The sequence below is a fragment of the Schistocerca piceifrons genome, chromosome 3 (assembly GCF_021461385.2).
Source record: "Schistocerca piceifrons isolate TAMUIC-IGC-003096 chromosome 3, iqSchPice1.1, whole genome shotgun sequence".
Taxonomy (NCBI): Eukaryota; Metazoa; Arthropoda; class Insecta; order Orthoptera; family Acrididae; genus Schistocerca; species Schistocerca piceifrons.
The window spans coordinates 855,054,731-855,074,090 of NC_060140.1; the positions used below are offsets into that span (position 1 = coordinate 855,054,731).

General features: G+C 45.4%; 1 protein-coding gene across 1 annotated transcript in view; it reads left to right on the forward strand.

The window, feature by feature from the left end:
* LOC124789122 (cGMP-specific 3',5'-cyclic phosphodiesterase) overlaps positions 1 to 19,360 on the forward strand; it is a gene marked incomplete at its 3' end in the record, with an annotated part of 552,400 nt that overhangs the window by 248,185 nt on the left and 284,855 nt on the right. The window contains exon 8 of the mRNA XM_047256412.1: positions 10,020 to 10,091. Coding sequence (XP_047112368.1) covers positions 10,020 to 10,091 — 72 coding nt within the window. The remainder of the gene's footprint in view (positions 1 to 10,019; positions 10,092 to 19,360) is intronic.

Here is a 19,360-nt window from a genome sequence, read left to right on the forward strand (position 1 = left end):
TCGAACGGACAGGTTCATCCTCAGGCGAGTGTTCACTTTCATATTACATTTTTTGTTGCTTACGTTAGCCGTTCGGAAAAATCCAACAATTAAAGTAAAGAATAAGAAATGTAATATTAAAGGGAACAGTAGTCTGAAGATGAATCCGTCCGTTCGAAATTATTAACGGCGCTATTTGGGTAAATAAATAGCATTATTGAGGAAAATATGATTTTTTTTTATTTTGCCCGTCTCAGTTGCAGGAATGTACAATTTATTGCTGCAGTGATTAGCGGTGTCGGGTTGATACGCCCATTCTCAAACAACAAATCTTGTTCTTAACTGAAAGGCTTATTTCAATAGTGATACAACTCCATTACCTCCACTTTTCTACCTCTAGTGCTTCTGACATGAAGGGTCCAAACAAACAGAAAGAAAGGTTCGTCTCTAGTAAGAAGCCATATGCTTGAATACTTCTGGTATCTCAGCTGCAGATTTTTCAGCGCTCATTTAACTTTAGGACCCTGTATCTCAGAATGAACAAAAATGCACATGTACCACTATTGAAATAAGCTCTTCAACTGTAACTACTTGTACAACATGGTCGTTCAGGTGTAACTGTAGACTATCTTATCAGTGAGAGGATGTGTTGCTTATAGCTTGACTTTCTTGTAGAAAGTCCGCAGCTCGTGGTCGTGCGGTAGCGTTCTTGCTTCCCACACCCGGGTTCCCGGGTTCGATTCCCGGCGGGGTCAGGGATTTTCTCTGCCTCGTGATGACTGGGTGTTGTGTGATGTCCTTAGGTTAGTTAGGTTTAAGTAGTTCTAAGCTCTAGGGGACTGATGAGCATAGATGTTAAGTCCCATAGTGCTCAGAGCCATTTGAATCATTTTTCTTGTAGAAAGCTATTCGTACCTTTTGGCACCATGCTGTATACCTAGTTACGATTAATAATAGTGTGCGTAGTTTGAGAACGGACGAGTCAGTCAGAAACCGATAACCATTACAGCAATAAATTGTATGAACTGAGAGGGTCAAAAGATGATTTTTTTTCAACTTTTCCTCAACACTATACGATTGTGGACCTACCATCCCGAATCAGCGTGCCACGAACCAGCGAACAGCATTATTAACAGTGGTTGGTCCCTATTCTTATTTGCAAGGATCACTTTCTAAAACTTTCTTATTTATTCTTGCAATCAGTCAGTTTCCTGATGTGGGGTTCAGAACGTTCTCAAGAAGAATGTATTTTCTAATTCGTGTCACAGTTCTGTAGTATCAGAATACCTTCTCAATTTCTTTCTATAAACATGTCTTCCTTCAGTTCGACCTGGTGGGCTTCCCAAACACTCGAGCTACCAATAAATTGAAGTTCATCTTTCACCTTCGTTTGTAAAGCCCTCGTCGCAACTGTTGTAGAGGCTGAGAGGCCACTGTTGCTACGGTAGGCCGAGTTAGTGAGATCGTGAAAAGGCTTCTAGCGCAGTACACCGCTAAGACAATATCTCCCTGCCACCCCTGCCACTATAACACAACTATACCCCAGGGTCAGGTAACAGGATAGGAGAACGAAGGTTTTACAACACTCCAACAAATTAGTAACAAAGTCACACAAATGAGTTACAAAGGTTTACTTATCTTTGTGACTTGTCGAATAATGAAGTCTGCAACACTGCATATAATATAACTCACAAAGGCCCTCAATGCCTAAGTGCAAAAAATCACAGGTAAACTTCAAAGTACATAGCAAATGCAATATACAACAACTGTCTGTTCCCAGAATGAAATTTTGACTCTGCAGCGGAGTGTGCGCTGATTTGAAACTTGCTGGCAGATTAAAACAGTGTGCCGGACCGAGACTCGAACTCGGGACCTTCGCCTTTCGTCGGCAAGTGCTCCTTTCTTCCAGGAATGCTAGTTGTGCGAGGTCTACAGGGGAGTTTCTGTTTGGAAGTCAGGATACGAGATACTGGCGGAATTAAAGGTGTGAGGACGGGTCGTGAGTCGTGCTTGGGTACCTCACATGGTAGACTAATTGCCCGCGAAAGGCAAAGGTCCCGAGTTCGAGTCTCGGTCCTGCACATTTTTAATCTGCTAGGAAATTTCAACTGCCTGTTCACTTCTAAGACTTCAGTAAACGGCGTTTCCTGTCTAAGTCAGCCCTGGACGATGATCTACAGGGTGGTCAAAAAGTCAGTATAAATTTGAAAACTTAATAAACCACGGGATAATGTAGATAGAGAGGTAAAAATTGACACACATGCTTGGAATGACATGGGGTTTTATTAGAACCACCCCATATTGCTAGACGCGTGAAAGAGCTCTTGCGCGCGTCGTTTGGTTATGATCGTGTGCTCAGCCGCCACTTTCGTCATGCTTGGCCTCCCAGGTCCCCAGACCTCAGTCCGTGCGATTATAGGCTTTGTGATTACCTGAAATCGCAAGTGAACCGTGATCGACCAACATCTCTAGGGATGCTGAAAGACAACATCCGACGCCAATGCCTCCGGACATGCTTTACAGTGCTATTCACAACATTATTCCTCGACTACAGCTACTGTTGAGGAATGATGGTGGACATATTGAGCATTTCCTGTATAGAACATCATCTTTGCTTTGTTTTACTTTGTTATGCTAATTATTGCTATTCTGATCAGATGAAAGGCCATCTGTCGGAAATTTTTTGAACTTTTGTATTTTTTTGGTTCTAATAAAACCCCATGTCATTCCAAGCATGTGTGTCAATTTGTACCTCTCTACCTACATTATTCCGTGATTTATTCAGTTTTCAAATTTATACTGACTTTTTGATCACCCGGTATAACCAAGTGGGCGAGAGCTGCTCCTCTGCCTCCCGAGTAGGCTTCTGTCCGTTGTCGTCCGGTCGTTGGCGTATTGTACTCGGCCGGAAATTGGCCGAGGCGAAGTCGATATCTTCATCCTCAGCGCCTCCCGTGGCGCTGGTAGAACTCGGACGAGTGGCGAGTCCGTATGGCAATGGCACCAGCTCGCATCTTTGCGTCTGCGGAGTTTTTGCCCTGGCTGTGTCTTGTTCCGACGACACGGCATCTTTCCTAAAACTGCACTTACCACCTCGTTACATTTCAGTTCGCTCAACAACGTTACTCCTAGATATTTAAACGATGTGACTGAGATTATTGCATTCACTGTTGTTGCTATGCGGCGCGCAAAATTATTTGAAGGGTAGGCGCATGCACGGAGTCTTTTACTAACGGCCACCGAAAAAATAAGTCACACGTTGTTAGATGGCCGGGGACGCCAATAGAGCAATACGAGATCGGATCGGTACGCCCTTTGTGCCCGATGCATCGTTAAGTCCGTACTCTGGCTCAAATTCACGTAGCACAGTTGTAGCAGACGTAATATTTTGGAACGGAGAACTCAAAACAACTTTTCTGCTGCGTTGTTGTCATGCAACTCGACGCACACTGACTAAGGGCAACACACAACAGGCGCCAAGGTAAAATTTTGCTTCCGATGCGTTAACTGAAACTCACCGCTATTTTCTATCGTATTTCGTGTGGAAGGTACAGTGAAACCAAATCAATCTCTTCCGTACACCCTGCAAGCCGTCTTACATTCCGGGCTCCATTAATTACTTAAAAAGACTGTAACGAAAATTAATCGCATTATCTGACGCCGTGACTGGAGAGGAATGAACTTGATGTTCTTTATTGATTGTAATTTATGACTGACGGAGCTGACTTTGTAACGTTGCGCTGTTCCCGCAGTATACACGAGATTAACTCGCCAACACGTAATCTGGTGAAACATGTAAGAAAGCAGCGGTGACAGCTGGTGTGGAGTATTTCGTCATAAGTAGAGAATTTAGCCCATTTCATTGCACTCTTAGAGCGTAAATTCGTCTCGCCAGCAGATCTCACCGTTAGTGCCACGACTTCATTGATCAGAAATGTGCCTGTGGAAGAGACAGTGAACATTTCTCAAGAGTGAGTTGCCCTCGATATATGGGAATTTGAGGCACGCTGCTTGACTATGTCTTTTTCCAAGTGAAAAAGGAAATTTTATGTGCAGACGGATAGCGTTGCAGGCCGTTAAGAGCGACCTCTTTACGAAAGTGTTTGGAGATTCGGCATCCAAAATGGTAGGTATGCTATATCGAAGGCCGAATAACACTAGCTTCAGACATAAGCATACAGCGTGTCAACTAACACAGGTACACAATACATAATACACTTAGGAATAATATGAGGTGCATTCAATAAGTAATGAAACACTGCTTTATAGATCAACTTCGGCTGAAAAAAATGCGGAATTTGCTGTTGGACATCGTGAAATATTCCCACTTCAGCCTGTACAGTTTCCTGAAGTTTCGATAGATAGCGCCGCTGCACGCACCCTTCAAGATGGCGTCTGTAACGGAGGTGCCTTACAAGGAGAGAGTTATTACTGAGTTTCTTTTGGCGGAGATATTCATCGGTGCTTGCAGAATGTCATCGGAGACCTGGCAGTGAACAAAACCACGGTGAGTCGTTGGGCGAGGCGCAATAAGGTCGCACAAGCCTGTCCGATCCACCGACTGCCGGCCGGCGGACACAGCTGTGACTCCTGCGATGTTAGAAAATGCTGCGAGGTTACGAGCAAGACGTGGCGCCCCGAAAATATTCTAAGATCCGAGTTGGCGTGGCTGAGCTGGGGCCTCTTGGTGGGTTGCGGGCCGGCAGTAGCCACGTGGTGCCGAACGTTAGCTTAGCAACCGCGTGATGCCGCACAATGGCTGTCCCAGCCGCGTGGCTGGAAATTCCATTGTGACGCTGTGTCAATGAAGGAGACACGCTGGGAGTACCAAAGATGGCGGACTTTGTGAAACCCTAATGGCAGATACTTCACAGTTCGTATAGAAATTAATAGTGACCAGATGAATCTTGATACCTCAAAAAGAAACATGTACAGTGTGTAAACTTTTAGATGGCAGACCTCTCCCTAGTCCTGAATCGGTAGAAGTCGGTAAACGTCGGGAGGCTTCGGTAGGCACGCAGTTTCGACTGCTGCCAATATTACGTAGCTGACTGTGTTTTACAAGGTAGCCATTGTCGTCTGCTTCGTTATTGTTTTGCGCTGTACTGTTCTGCGTGTTTTCATTGTGCAGTTGTGCTAAACATTATCAAAATGAGTGAAGAGGCAGTTGCTGGCCCATCTCGGGAGTCGCCGACAACCACTACCGGTAGGCCTATTGTTAGAAGGAAACCAGTATTACGTAGCGATGCTCGCAAAATTATCGGATGAATGGTTTGTGAGCGCATAGTACACAAACATACATACATCCATTTATAGATTTTAATGTACTTGATGATTTCAGTTTCGTTTACGAACAACATTTAAAGCGAGTTTTACTTCCAAGGCTTTCGTCTGCTTTCGTGTAAGCATGACGCGCAATTTGTAGTGCCAGCACTGCAACTGGTAGGCGTGCATTGTCCCCCCCCCCTCCCTCCAACGGCTCCTCGCCCCTCGCCATCCAATGCTTGCTTCCTCCTCTCCCCGCACTCCCCTCACAACTCTGCCGTCTTACAGTTAACACACTGTACATTGCCATTATTTGCCCGACGATTCTGATGGTGTAATCAGATTTTCAATATATTTATTAGTTTAAAGTTTAGTATCTGACGATAAATTACACAAGTAACGCCCAGCAACAGCCGGCCGCGGTGGTCTAGCGGTTCTGGGGCTGCAGTCCGGAACCGCGGGACTGTTACGGTCGCAGGTTCGAATCCTGCCTCGGGCATGGGTGTGTGTGATGTCCTTAGGTTAGTTCGGTTTAAGTAGTTCTAAGTTCTAGGGGACTTATGACCTAAGATGTTAAGTCCCATAGTGCTCAGAGCCATTTGAACCATTTTTTGAACGCCCAGCAACGAATTTCCAAAATCTAAACGGTGCACCCGGTTTCGTTGATCCATGTGTCTTTAGAAAGCTATTAGTGTTAACCTAAATTGGTATGAATTACAGGCATGTAACTTGAATAGTACATGAGTTATTGGAGGTCAAAGTCGCCGATTACTATCGATCGCGTCAGGCCATAAGTACTACACAATTACACGAATTAATGGTAGCAGCATGCTTATAAATATATTGATTCATCTATGTCTTTGTTTATATCGATATATACTATTCATGAACAGATTGGTTAAATATTTACTGCGTTTTAGAAAGCACAGAGACATTAGGCTACTGGCCTCCCTTCTGTTACTATTCCTTTAATATATGTTTATTTAATTTGTTTATGTATTTAATAATGTGTGTTAGAGCGTGTTTATGGTCCAACCGTAGGAATATTTATTTAATTTCAAGTTATTTAAATGTAAATCGAGTATTTGGTATGTGGTTTCGATATGTTTGTGAGTGCACATTGGCTTGGAGACATGGAGGGAGCGCTCTAGCCAATCACAGTGCTCGTTACTATGAGACGTATGGAGGTTGGGGAGGAGCATCGTTTCCGGGGAGGACACGGGAGAGTTCTGCTGGGTACGGCACAGGACACGGGAAGTGCTAGAAGCGACGGAGCGACGGACGCGCAGTCGGCGGAAAGACTTGGACAGTGGATCAGTTTGCGCGTGGTCGCGGAGGATAGAAATATTTCGGAGTGCCGACCTGTGCTCTTGTGTGACTTCAGTGGCTTCTGCAGTGAAGACGTAGTATGCGTTCAGAAGTGAATATCTCGCGAGATATGTCCTTGTTCATAACTAACTGCGTGAAATAGAAATCTGTTGTTTCCTTGTTATTCGACTTATATTTTATTTAATTGCTGGACCATCGACACCAATAAGTTGTAAGTAGCGTGAATAAAAGGACGCTATGTGCAAGAAGCATGAAGCGCCCTTTGAATGTATCCTGATAGCTAAAAGAGCCACGCGCACTTTGAATAAGAAAATGCTACTTGACACTGAAATCAATATAAAAGATAGGGTCGCCACCAACTCTAGCCACACGACAAAGAAGAAGTAGCACTGAGTCGGAAAATTACTTAATTTATTAATAAGAAAAACTTCCCGTGAATCAAATATTGAGTAAAGTAAAGAGGGCGTGAACACCATGCGTAAGTGCAGCCTGCAGCAAGATTCGTGAAAACACGATCTATTCCAGAGCATTTGTTTCAGATAAAAAAAGGGACACTAATCACTACACCTGTGCACATGGAAACGCTATAGGTGGGCCAACAAGGAAAACTACAAGGTAAATGGCGAGGGTAACGGCGACGTAACATCGGTACACAAGATAAGATTGAAGGCAAAATTATTTATTCCTTAAAACATTGATGTAGTGCATCTATAGACTGCTGTTGCATGCTAACTATGTACAATTGCTTGTGAAATACTATACGTTTCATAACAGACTCGCGTGCCCACTCGGTCCGCGGAGACAATTTCTATGGACCGTGGCCAAATTTTAATCACATGAGACAAAGAAAATTCACAAATACACAAAAATTACCAAGATCCGGAAAAGTTTAGAAGCATACACACACAGCTGTAGGCACATAAACATTCACACTGAACCGAGGGCACTTCAACATATGCAACTCCCTTGTGCGGCGTTCCTCTCACGGATCAAAGTCAAGACTGCTTTGGGAATCAAACTGAAGGTCTACAAAAGCCTTGCATTCCCTGCTGCAACCCAGCAAGTAAATCTTTATAAGACGAAATTCGAGACCAAAAGCTAAAAGCTCCCCTCTCTATGTGACAACGCGCCACGCGGTCAATCCAACTCACCCTTCTTCGACTGGAGCACCGCTGTGTACGCTTCCCGTACCGGCGGCAGACTGCCTCCCGCTTCTCCAGCCTCTTCCACGCTCCGCGTGGACCGGAAAACCCCAGGATGCCATTTCCGCCTCCAACCTAACGCAGGTGGATTTCTCACAAGTAGCGGAAACCTCTTTGCCGACTTGACCACTACGAGAGTTGGCAATGAAAGGTGGCTACAGGACCCTTTCAAAGTGTTTGCAGAAATATACAGCATTCTCAAAAGTACTTCTACTATTGTACTCATCATTTAAATTCGTTAAGATAGTACCTGCAGATTTTATTTTATTTCAATCTTTCATTTAAAAATTCCTATATTACGTCCAAAATTCGCAATTGCCGAGTGATAGGAACCTTCGACCATTCGATTCATGTGTCTTTTCATATTGTATACTGTAGACTCAGCAGTATTTGGCTCGTAATGCGGCATCTACGTATTCCAGCCCCTAGACAACGAAACCAACCAAAAGGTTTAATATTTCAACAAGTCTGAGGGTACATAGATGAGGGCCACCACACCACTTCATCACACCACACACCATCATTTAATGTGAAAGCCCACAGTGCGGAGATTCTCTTTCGAGGTGATCGACAGATCACTATCGAGTACCTAGCTACACGATTGGACGTCTGTTGGTATTGCTGACACAGTCGTCCACCAGTTCCTCGCCGCCTAGCAGAATAGCATAAAGACCAACGAAGGACCATCTATGCGGAACCGCAATCGCGTTACGCTGCTGATCGTCACAATTTTTCGTCGAACATCGTCACAGGCGATGAAATGTGCTCATCACTTCGAACCTGGAACAAAACGAATATCCATGGAGTGGCGCTACACCACCCCTTCTCCGAAGAAAAACTTCACAGCCGCATCCTTTGCCGGTAAAGTCATGGCGCCGACCTTCTGGGACTCTGAAGGGGTTATTCTGTTTGAGTTTCTCTCTCATGGTGCAACCATCAATTTGGAAATGTATTGTGCTATCCTCAGGTGACTGAAGAAACGACTTCAGCGTATTAGTCGCCCCAAATTCCAAACGAACTCATCCATCTATATGGCAACACTAGGACTCACACAAGTGTCCACACCCGTGAGGAGGTCACAAAACTTCATTGGACTGTTCTTCCTCGTCCACCCTACAGTCCGGATATCATTCCCAACATCCATGTTATTGGCCCAATGATGAGTGCACTCCGATGGAAGCAGTATGTGTATGATGAGGAGATTTTTCATGCAGCAAGACGCTGACTCCGACGTCGACCAGTACAGTGGTACTATATGGGAATACAGGCCCTACCACAAGGTGGCATAAGGCCATCGCACTGAACCGAGATTGTGTTGAAAAATAGGGTTTTGCAGCCAAAAGAATAAGTAATAATAAGGTGTGTTGGAACCCTGAATAACACCAACCTTCCCTTCAGGAAAAGAATGTTGCATCATTTATTGAACGCTCCTCGAATACATATTTCATTATTTTACCAATACTTATTATTATTATTATTGCTATTACTGTTATCATGACTATGCAGAAACACAAATCTGGACTCAATCTAAACATGTAAGAACTTCAAAATTGTTAAAACACGACGTGTTACATAGAGCAAGGATAAGAAATGATAAAATAAATAAATACTCTAGAAGCTAGATATCCTTGTATCGATGCGTCATTACAAACGACACACTGAGTTCTGCTGTTAGCTACAACAGTTCTTTTAGTAAGTTCCCAATGCAAATGTTTTTCTTCCGCATGAAATGTCGTGCCAAAAGCTTTCTGGTAGTCAAAAATGACAGCATCAATCCGACTCCGCTTTTGATCGCATTCTAGATATCATGAAGAGACAGGCGAATCTGGATTTCACACAATCAGAAACTACGATTGCTACATAGGAATTGCTCTGCCCCAGGAAGATGACCCCACGCAGTCATAATATATCTTCCATAATTGTACAAGAAGTCATCAGTGAAATAGGTTCGTAGCTCTGAGTATCTTTAGTGCCTTTCTCCAGTCACGTGGTCGCTCCGCCGGTCCAGTGAACTCTGGTAGACTGGTGCTGGAAGAGGGGCCAGTTGCCCTGCGTACTCATTAAAGAATATAGCGGAAGCCCAACAAACCTAATGTGGCTGTTTTCCTTACAGTAAAAGTAAGCGTTGACACCAAGAAAATGTTTCAGGTTGTCACAAAGGTCACTCATAGACACAAGATACAATTATGTACGTGGCTAAATGTTGTATTTCTGTGTGACTGATGCCCGTCTTTTATCTTCCAGAGTCACCTGGAGAAAATCCTGGAGCGGCCAAACAGGGCGATGCCGGAGAGGAAGCCACTCTGCAGGAGGGAGGTAAGTAAGTCTCCAGCGGCTGGAGAAAGCTGCCATACGGGGTAAAACAATTGGCCTGTTAGTCTCAAAACGACACTAACGAAGCAAAAATATCTGTTATTCTGCACCAGAACAGGAGACAATGCACCTAGCACAATTAATGTAATGTCGCTATCAGAGGAACTAAAACCGAGCTATCCTGAAAAGATCTGTATTCAGGTTGTTCCAACAATTCCTATTATATACTTCTGTAAATTGTTTGTGCGACGTAGTAAGCGAACTTTCATACAAGGATAACGACCAGACATTATTTTCGACGTTACAAGTAAAAGAAAGTTGAGTTACGTTTTTATCTGTCATAATGAAATCGATTTCCTCCCTCAGTTACTTACGCTACATGAAAACACGTATGCAGTGTACAAGAACCAAAAGGGAACATTATAGCAGAAAACGAAAAGTTTTTGGATAAAAACTGTGTAGGGCAGGGATGCATTCATCGACCTATATTGTTCAACCTGTATATCGAAGGAGTACGGAAGAAAATAGAAGCCTGAAAATCATAGCGAAAGAGCATTAATGACAAGATTTCCTTGTAGCATTGTTGTCTTCTGTGAAAGCGCGCACGAATTGTAGGACATTTTCAGTTGAAAGGACAGTTCATTGAGCACAGGATTTGGGTTGAGACTTCAGCAGGGAAAGACGAAGGAATTGAACAACAGTAGAAATGTGTCTAGGGGTCACGTGGATGTGAAGTAATTCTGTTTGGGGCGAAGAAAGGAAGATACAGGAACCAAACCAACAGAGACAAAGAGGGAATTCCTTGCGAAAACAAGTCTGATACTCTCAAAGCCAGCGATTAATTTGAGGAAGGAAGTTACGGCAATGTACACCTGGAGCACAGCGTTGTAAGGAAATGAATAATTGACTGGACAAAACGTAAAAAAAGAGAATTGAAGCATTTGAGATGTTGTGCTACAGAAGATTATTGAAAATTAAATGGAACTGATAAGAAATGAGATGGCTCACCACAGAATCGGCGACAAGAGGAATAGATGGAAAACACGGACAAGAAGAAGGGACGGTTTGATAGGAGGCGTGTAGGGCATCAGGAAATTCCTGCCATGATTTTTTCACACTTTCCAAGTTGTTCACATAGAAGAGCACTGACCAAATTAATTTGGACTACCGGAGATAACAGTGAATGCTTACTTATAATGTATATTGGCTACACTTGTTTCGAAACTTATGTCACAGTCGAATAAAGCAATATGTAAATATAGAAATATGCAAAACCACGCTTTACTACGACATAGAAATTAAAAGCGATACCGTAATGCAGATTAGCCGATGGCAGCGCCATTAACTATTCAGGTCTCCAACTGGAGTACTGGTTGTGAGCTGTCCAGCGAAAGTGATTGTGCAATCCGTACAACATAATACACTCGGATTCGTATGCATGACTAAATTTAAGGTAATTTAAAGAATGATTGAAACTTCCTGGCAGATTAAAACTGTGTGCCGGACCCAGACTCGAACTCGGGACCTTTGCCTTTCACGGCCAAGTGCTCTACCACTTCTACTAGAATGATTGCCTATCGGAGTTGGAGGGCTCCAAACGATACATATCGAACGTGCGATAGTAAATCGATTATGGAAGTGTCGTGGCGCGCGTTACGAGTATGTTTCAAGTTATCACTACAGCAACGACAAAAGAAAAGCGTTGGAGAAGCACTTCTAAATTCAAAGGAGACGACTTACCTTAGTCGTCGTCGGTGTTATCGTCTTGTGACAGTCCGCGTGATGTGTAACCTACAGAGGCAAATCCTTCTTTCCCGTACCCAGGGTAAACTCTGCCAGTATCGCGCAGGAATATCGGCAGCGTGTCGCATGCGTCGACTTTCCCATGAAAACGCAAGTTATGAAAGTATAGGTATTGTAATAAGTACAGTTCGTCCCTCTGTCCTGGACGCCCTTTTCTTTTTATGGTAGACTTGACAGACTTCCACAGCCGTTCTATATTCTGGGTATGGACAATGGCGTCATCTGAAGAAACGAATTCCACAGAGTGGGACTGAATTCGTGGTCGAATTTGAGAGTCTGGTACGACGGAAACCCGTCTGTGATGACTTTTGTTCCAGGCAGTATGAAATGTTTTATGAGACCCACTAAAGTTACCTCGTTTCACAACGAAACACTTGCGCGACTCATTTTCTATCCAACCAAGAACCCAAATATGACCCACTTCACTTTTAGAAGGTCGTCCTCTCTGATTCTTTCGTCTGGCAATATGAGATTCGTCTACTTCTACTGTTTTATTCGGTCCACCAATTGGCACACTGTCATTTCTCACTATCACGTAGCACACTTATTGGCAAAACCCGAAGTAGTCACACCCGGTATTTGCCGATAACTCAGTTTCTGATGCTGTGGCTTGCAACGTGTAATCTCGAATCCAGCACGACACAAGAATTACGCTCGTGTGAATCGATAATTTGGAGGACTCGAACCACGTGTTTCTCCTGATGCTGGTTCACTTTCCGCAAAGTCTGCAGTGAAATTGCAACGGAATCTCAGCGTCCACACTCGTCTTACGAAGTTTCACAGACTTCGCAACACACAGTCCCTCCTTTCCTCGTCCGGCATAAGTCCATAATTACGGCAAAAATTCGAATATTTTTTTTAAAAAAAAAAATTCTTTATTTCATAACACAATAATAATTATACAAGATTGACCCACCACCTTATTGATTAGTGGGTCCTATGTTCCTACTTTATACAATAGCAGCTTCTACATTATACTTAATTACAGACAGTTATGCGGTTAGTACTTGGCAGACTACTTATTTTAAGTTAGCTTGAATTCTAGTTACTACAAAAGGGTTAGTACTAACTGCCTGCAGCGTTACAATTGTGCCAGTGTGATTATAAACCTACTTTGGAAGCCTTGCCCATAGAGCTAATCCCTATGGGCGTGCCCCTCCAGGCAAGGGTGGTTTATCGCTGCAGGTTCCTAATTTACTATCCTATTCTAATTGCCTAAATCTACTTTCTATTCTACGTCATGGTTCGTGCGTTGTCATATTCGGGATCACCCCAGTCCCCCTAGTCCCGGTCGTGGCGGATTCCAACTGTGAAGTCGACCTATCCACGAACGGGCGGTATGGGATCGGAGCTGTGGTCGCAATCGGTGTTTTCTATTTAACTAGGCTTGTAGGTCTCTCAAAAAAGCTTTTAATACTTTTTGTGATACCTCGTTGGCTAGTATATTTAGTCTTTGAAAGGTCTCCTCTTGTCTCAAAAGGTCATAGGTATTTGTACTTGGTAGTTGTCGTCTCAGTGTCCCGGCTACATCATCGAAAAGGGGGCACTCGTAAACCACATGGTCAGGAGTACCCTCCGGTGCACCACAGTCACACGCAGACGTCGCCCTTTTCCCAAACCGACTTAGATAAGTCGGATATGGGCCATGACCGGTGAGAAAGTGGAACAAACCCCTAGTTGGCTCAAAATACTTCATTTTTAGTCTTTCCTTGACGTTGGTAGGAACTGAAAGGTTCTTCTACCAGTTTCGTCCGACTCCCATATCTCCTGCCATAGATCTATCCCTCTTTCCCTTATCTCCCCTTTTTCCCTGACTATTATCCCCATAATTTCCTCTACCTTGGTGTTTATACCCTTTCTGGCCCAGTACCAAGCGGCCTGTTCCCTGATCTTAATATCTAAAGGGCAGAGCCCCATTATGATTAGCAGTGCTCCACCCGGAGAAGTTCTATATGCCCCCACGGACCTTAATATCATGTTCCTTTGTACTCTCCTCACCGTCATGGCAGGCACCACCCTCGTGAGCCTGAGAGCCCAGACTCCTGAGCCGTAACCCACTATTGAAGTCAGTATACTATTGTGGTAGAGCTTGATTAAATGAGGCGGGAGGTGGAATCTCTTGTGTCCTATAGAAATCATGTTATTTAATAATTGTAGGGCTTTCTAGGTTACGGTTTCTATGTGCCTTGCAAAGTTCCACCTTTCATCGATGATGATTCCTAAGTAGCGCGTTTCTCGTCTCCGTAGAACAGGCGTACCATCAATTCTCACAGTCGGGTTTCTCGTTAATTGTCCTTTAAGTAGCAGGTAAGTCGACTTGGTTGGTGAGATCGTCATTTTGGTGTTGCGGCACCATAGTTGTAGTTTATTTAGTGCTCGCTCTATTTTGGGTTCTATATCCTCGCGACTTCGGCCGCCGACCAGCAGGAGGAGGTCGTCAGCGTAGGCTATCACCTCTAGCACTTCTTCGCTCTGTTGCAGGCTTTCCAGAAGAGGCTCCATGTGGATGTCCCAAAAAAGGGGACCCAACACGGAGCCCTGGGGGCAACCCTTGGTGATGGTTTTCCGGACTTTCCTGCTAGGGGATGATAGCCATATCTCCCGATCTTCACAATAGCTCCTCAAACACCCATGTAGCAGCCCTGGACACCCCTTCTCCCGAAGACAGGAGAAGAGCGAAGGCCACCACAGGTTGTCGAAGGCGCCACTGATATTCACCATGATGCCAACAACATACTTACACGGGGCTGAGCCGCAGACCTCGGCCGCCAGGGCGATTGCATCAGATGCCGATCGTCCCGGCCTAAAACCGAATTGCCTGTCGCTCATCCCCTGCAGCATGCGGTGACCAGTCAGTCTGTTCGCTAACAACTTTTCAAGGAGTTTGCCAAAGCCGTCCAGCAGGCAAATGGGCCTGTAGGATTTGGCCTCAGCAGGGTCTATCTCGGGGTCTTTTTTGATGATTACCACGTCTGCAGTTTTCCATGTTTTTGGAAATTTGCCTTGTGTAAGGCATGCATTATAAAGATGTGTAAGTGGGGCAACTAGTTGTGGGGCCAAGAACTGCACTACCTCCGCCACAATGCCGTCTGGTCCGGGGGCTTTCCCTCTCTTTAAGGACTTGATAAGAGCAGCAACTTCCTCTTCCGAGAAGGGGAGGACCGCTTCGTCATTTACGTACCTATGAAGGTCTTCGTTTCGTAATTGACGCTGCTCTTCAGTGTCATTATTCCTGTCATCGTCAGGCAGCAGCGACTGAAGGAAGACCTCGGCAGTTTCCTGCCAAGATTCCGTCATTCCGTCGCCGTGCCTGAGCGTTGATATCATTGTTGGGGAGCGGATTTTCTCCCTCACCAGTCTGTATGGTACACCCCAAGGATAGAGGGCCAACTGATTAGTTACAAAACTTTCCCAGCTGTTTATTCTCGTCTTCTGTAGCTCTTGTTGAAAGTTGTCCTTTGCCTCCCGGTATAACTGTAGCCATCTTTGCTTTTCCCACCAGACGACACTGCGCTGGTAGTGCTTCCTCAGTCTTCTGACAGACTGACGTAGTTCTTGCAGCTCGGCTGACCATGGTGCCGGTGTGGCCGCCACGGCCCTCCTCCTGGTTGGTACGGCCGCCTTAATCGCCCTCGTTACCGCTCGTACCAGTCCCTCGGCTCTGTCGTCCACGTTGAAGTCCTGTCTTGCGTCTCCTTCTGGTAATGGAGGAATGTCGCACTCTCTGGCTAGGCGTTCCCAATCTGTTTTTCTGAAATTTCTTTGTACCTCCCACCCCATGGCCCAGCGGCACTCTCTGCCTCCTACAGTGAAAGTGATTAAATTGTGATCACTGGTGGTGGCATTGTCTTCCACTCTCCACTCTTGTAACATATTCAATGCGTTCGGCGTGACCAGCGTCACGTCTATGTTGGTGCCCTGTCCTCCTCCAGCCACGTAGGTGGGGGGATTACCTGGTCTGTTCGCCACCACCAGTTGAAGAGCCATTATCGTCTCCTCTGCTTTAGCACCATTTTCATCCCTTGTGCCACTGTACCATAGGGGGGATTTGGCGTTTATATCGGCAGTTATAATGATTTTGCGTCCCCGCAACGCCGTGGCCACACTTGCTAGGTGTTCTAAGTGTTGTTCAATTCTATCACCGTACTGAAAGTACATATTGATGATGATGATAGTTCCGGAAGGAGATTGTATCTCCACGACGTTGCAGTGACTATTGGAATACTGTGACAGAGGTGTTGCACGCAGTGCGGTGTTTGTTATCACAGTAGCCGCTCTGGGGCTGTCCCCGCTGCTGACAATTTGCCATGTTGCGGCAGTGAACGCAACTTTTCCAGCCAGAGAGTACGGCTCCTGTAAACAGAGTATATCTAGTCTCTTCTCCACCACTTCCTTTCGGAGCTCCTGCATTACTAGTCGACTGTTGTGAGTGTTTAGTTGTCCAATTTTTATTCTAGTCGTCATGGAAAATAGATGTGTATGTGGTCATGCGGCCACGTTTTGTTCCAGTCATATGCCAGTCGTCCGTTTGCCATCACTGATTGTTGGTAAATTTCATCCAGGTCAAATTTTTCTCCTCGTCTGTCAAACACTTTTTTGAGTAGATCTCGCAGTGCTCCGAAGTCAGTGGGGAGGTTCACCGACTTTAATTGTATTCTGTCCACAGCCTCCATCACCGAGAAGGTTACCCTTCGCCCGTACTCATGTCCTACTCGGACCACGTGACGCAATGCAGTGGTCAGGGTTGTCGGCTGCTCCAGTCTAGCTAGCTGCATGGAGTACTCAAGGTTTGGGTACACCCTCACCGGGTCCACGGGAGGCAACCTAACCACCGGGCTGTCTCTGGTGTTGGGGTTGGCGGTGGAACTCGTTATTGTGCTTTCTTGGACGGGTTTTACAACCTTGTCTGTCACTACCACAGGATGCTCTTGCCGTTGAGGATTTTTAATCGGCAGCTTGTCCCGGCATTGGGAGGAGGGTGCTCTAACCTCTGATGGGAGCTCAGTTTGTATTCCAATGTCCCTGGTGGGGGACTCAGTTTGTATAGATTTGTCGACTGTTGGTACGTCGGCACTGCTAAGCTACTTCAGGAAATTCCTGAATCTATTTGCTCTCATTGCATCCCTCCTCCTTTTGCTCGGGGATTTATGCTTTGGCATCCTGCTTGGTATTTGTCTATGCTGGATATTCATGGAATTAGAGTGTTCCATGTGAGGCATTCCGCAGAAGAAGCGTGAGAAACAGCAGACATTACACTCGCTATCAAGAGAAACCGTGTCGATTTCCCAATGGAATCACAAACAATTACTGCGGGAATGTATTGTACACGAAGTGAAGAAACAACGCAAAACTGATAAAAATGACGATTACAAATAATTGATCATAACGCTCCCCACGACACTTACGTAATCGATTTACTATCGCAAGTTCGATATGTATCGTTTGGAGCCCTCCAACTTCGACAGGCAATCAAAATTACCAAAATTAAGGTGACGTAAAATAATACGTAAGACTGCTTTACAATATTAAAGAACTGACAAGAATTATTAAAAATTAAAATTATTAAATAACGAAAAATCGTCACCACATGTATGGTAGTCGGCAGCCAATGGCACGTAATCAGATGACATGATTTCGAAGACGGTAAGGCTGCTGGAGAAGTCAGCGATGTCTCCGGCGCACGCATCTGACCGCGGCAGACGCCCCATCTCATCCGTGCTGGCCGCGAGGGGGGGAGGGGGGGGGTAGAGCGTTACTAAGCGACGACACCGCCTGCCATGTGTCTTGTTATTGTAGACAGGCAAGCCGAGTCCTCGCGGACGACAATAGCGTCGGTTGCTAGGTGACGGACACTGCGTGTGGCTGCATGGCAATGCTGGCCAGCGGCGGAATGTGCCGTGTCGAGGTAAGGGAAGATAATGTGCATTAATGCTGGAAAACGTACCATCTCTACGAGAATTGTGCAATATACACTGAAGAGCCAAAGAAACTGGTACACCTGCTTAATATCGCCCCCACAAGAATGCAGAAGTGCAACAAGACGATGTGGCATGGACTCGACTAATGTCTGAAGCAGTGCTGCAGGAAACTGACATCATGAATAATGCAGGGGTGTCCGTAAATCCGTAAGAGTACGATGGGGTGCAGATCTCTTCTGAACAGTAGGCTGTAGTTTGGTGGCCAGCGGAAATGTTTAAACACAGAAGAGTGTTCCTGGAGCCACTCTTTAGCAGTTCTGGACGTGTGGGGTGTCACATTTTCCAGCTGGAATTGCCGAATTCCGTAGTAATGCACAACGGACAGGAATGGATGCAGTTGATCAGACAGAATGCTTACGTATGTTTCACCTGTCAGAGTCGTATCTAGACGTATCAGGGGTCCCACATCACGCCAACTGCACATGCCCCACACCATTACAGAGCCTCCACCAGCTCGAACAGTCCACTGCTGACGTGCAGGGTCCATGGATTCATGAGGTTGTCTCCACACCCGTATACGTCCACCCACTCCATACAAATTGACACGAGACTCATCCGACCAGACAACATGTTTCCAGTCATCAACAGTCCAGTGTCGCTGTTGACGGACACAGGCGATGCGTAAAGCTTTGTGTCGTGCAGACATGAAGGGTACACGAGTAGGCCTTCGGCTGCCACAGCCCACATCGATGTTGTTTCGCTGAATGGTTAGCACGCTGACACTTGTTGATGGTCATGCATTGAAATCTGCAGAAATTTGCGGAAGGTTTGCATTTCTGTCATGCTGAATGATTCTCTACAGACGTCGTTGGTCTCGTTCTTGCAGGGTCTTTTTCCGGCCGCAGCGATGTCGAAGATCTGATGCCTTACCGGACTCCGGATATTCACGGTACACTCGTGAAATGGCCGTACGGGAAAACCCCCACTTCATCCTTACCTCTGTGATCCTGTGTCCCATCAGCCGTGCGCCGAATACAACACGACGTTCAGAGTCACTTAAATCTTGATAAACTGCGATAGCAGCAGCAGTAACCGATCTTACAACTGCGCCAGATACTTGTCTACAAGGGTTGCCGACCGCAGCGCCGTATTCTGCCTGTTTAAGTATCTCTATATTTGAATACGCACGCGTATACCAGTTTCTGAAGTGATAAGAGAAGGTAAGGAGTCAACGGAAGGTCTTACCAGAAGGTGGGGCAAGTTAGTCGGACATTTACTGCGGCATCCGGTAATAACAATTGACTGGCACTGACAAGGGGAGGCCGCCAATTGTGAAATTCAGATTCGATTCATACTGCGCATAATAAAAGCTCATGGTCAGAGGTATAATGTGGCAAAGCACCAAGATGCACTTCTCAGCCGTTGTCGAGAAAATCGACAGTTAAAAGAAACCGTTGCGGTGAAATACTCTCTACGATTACTAATTTTCTACACCGTCGTGGTGCAGCGGTAAGCGGTCGGATTCGTAATCCGAAAGTCGCCGGATCGATT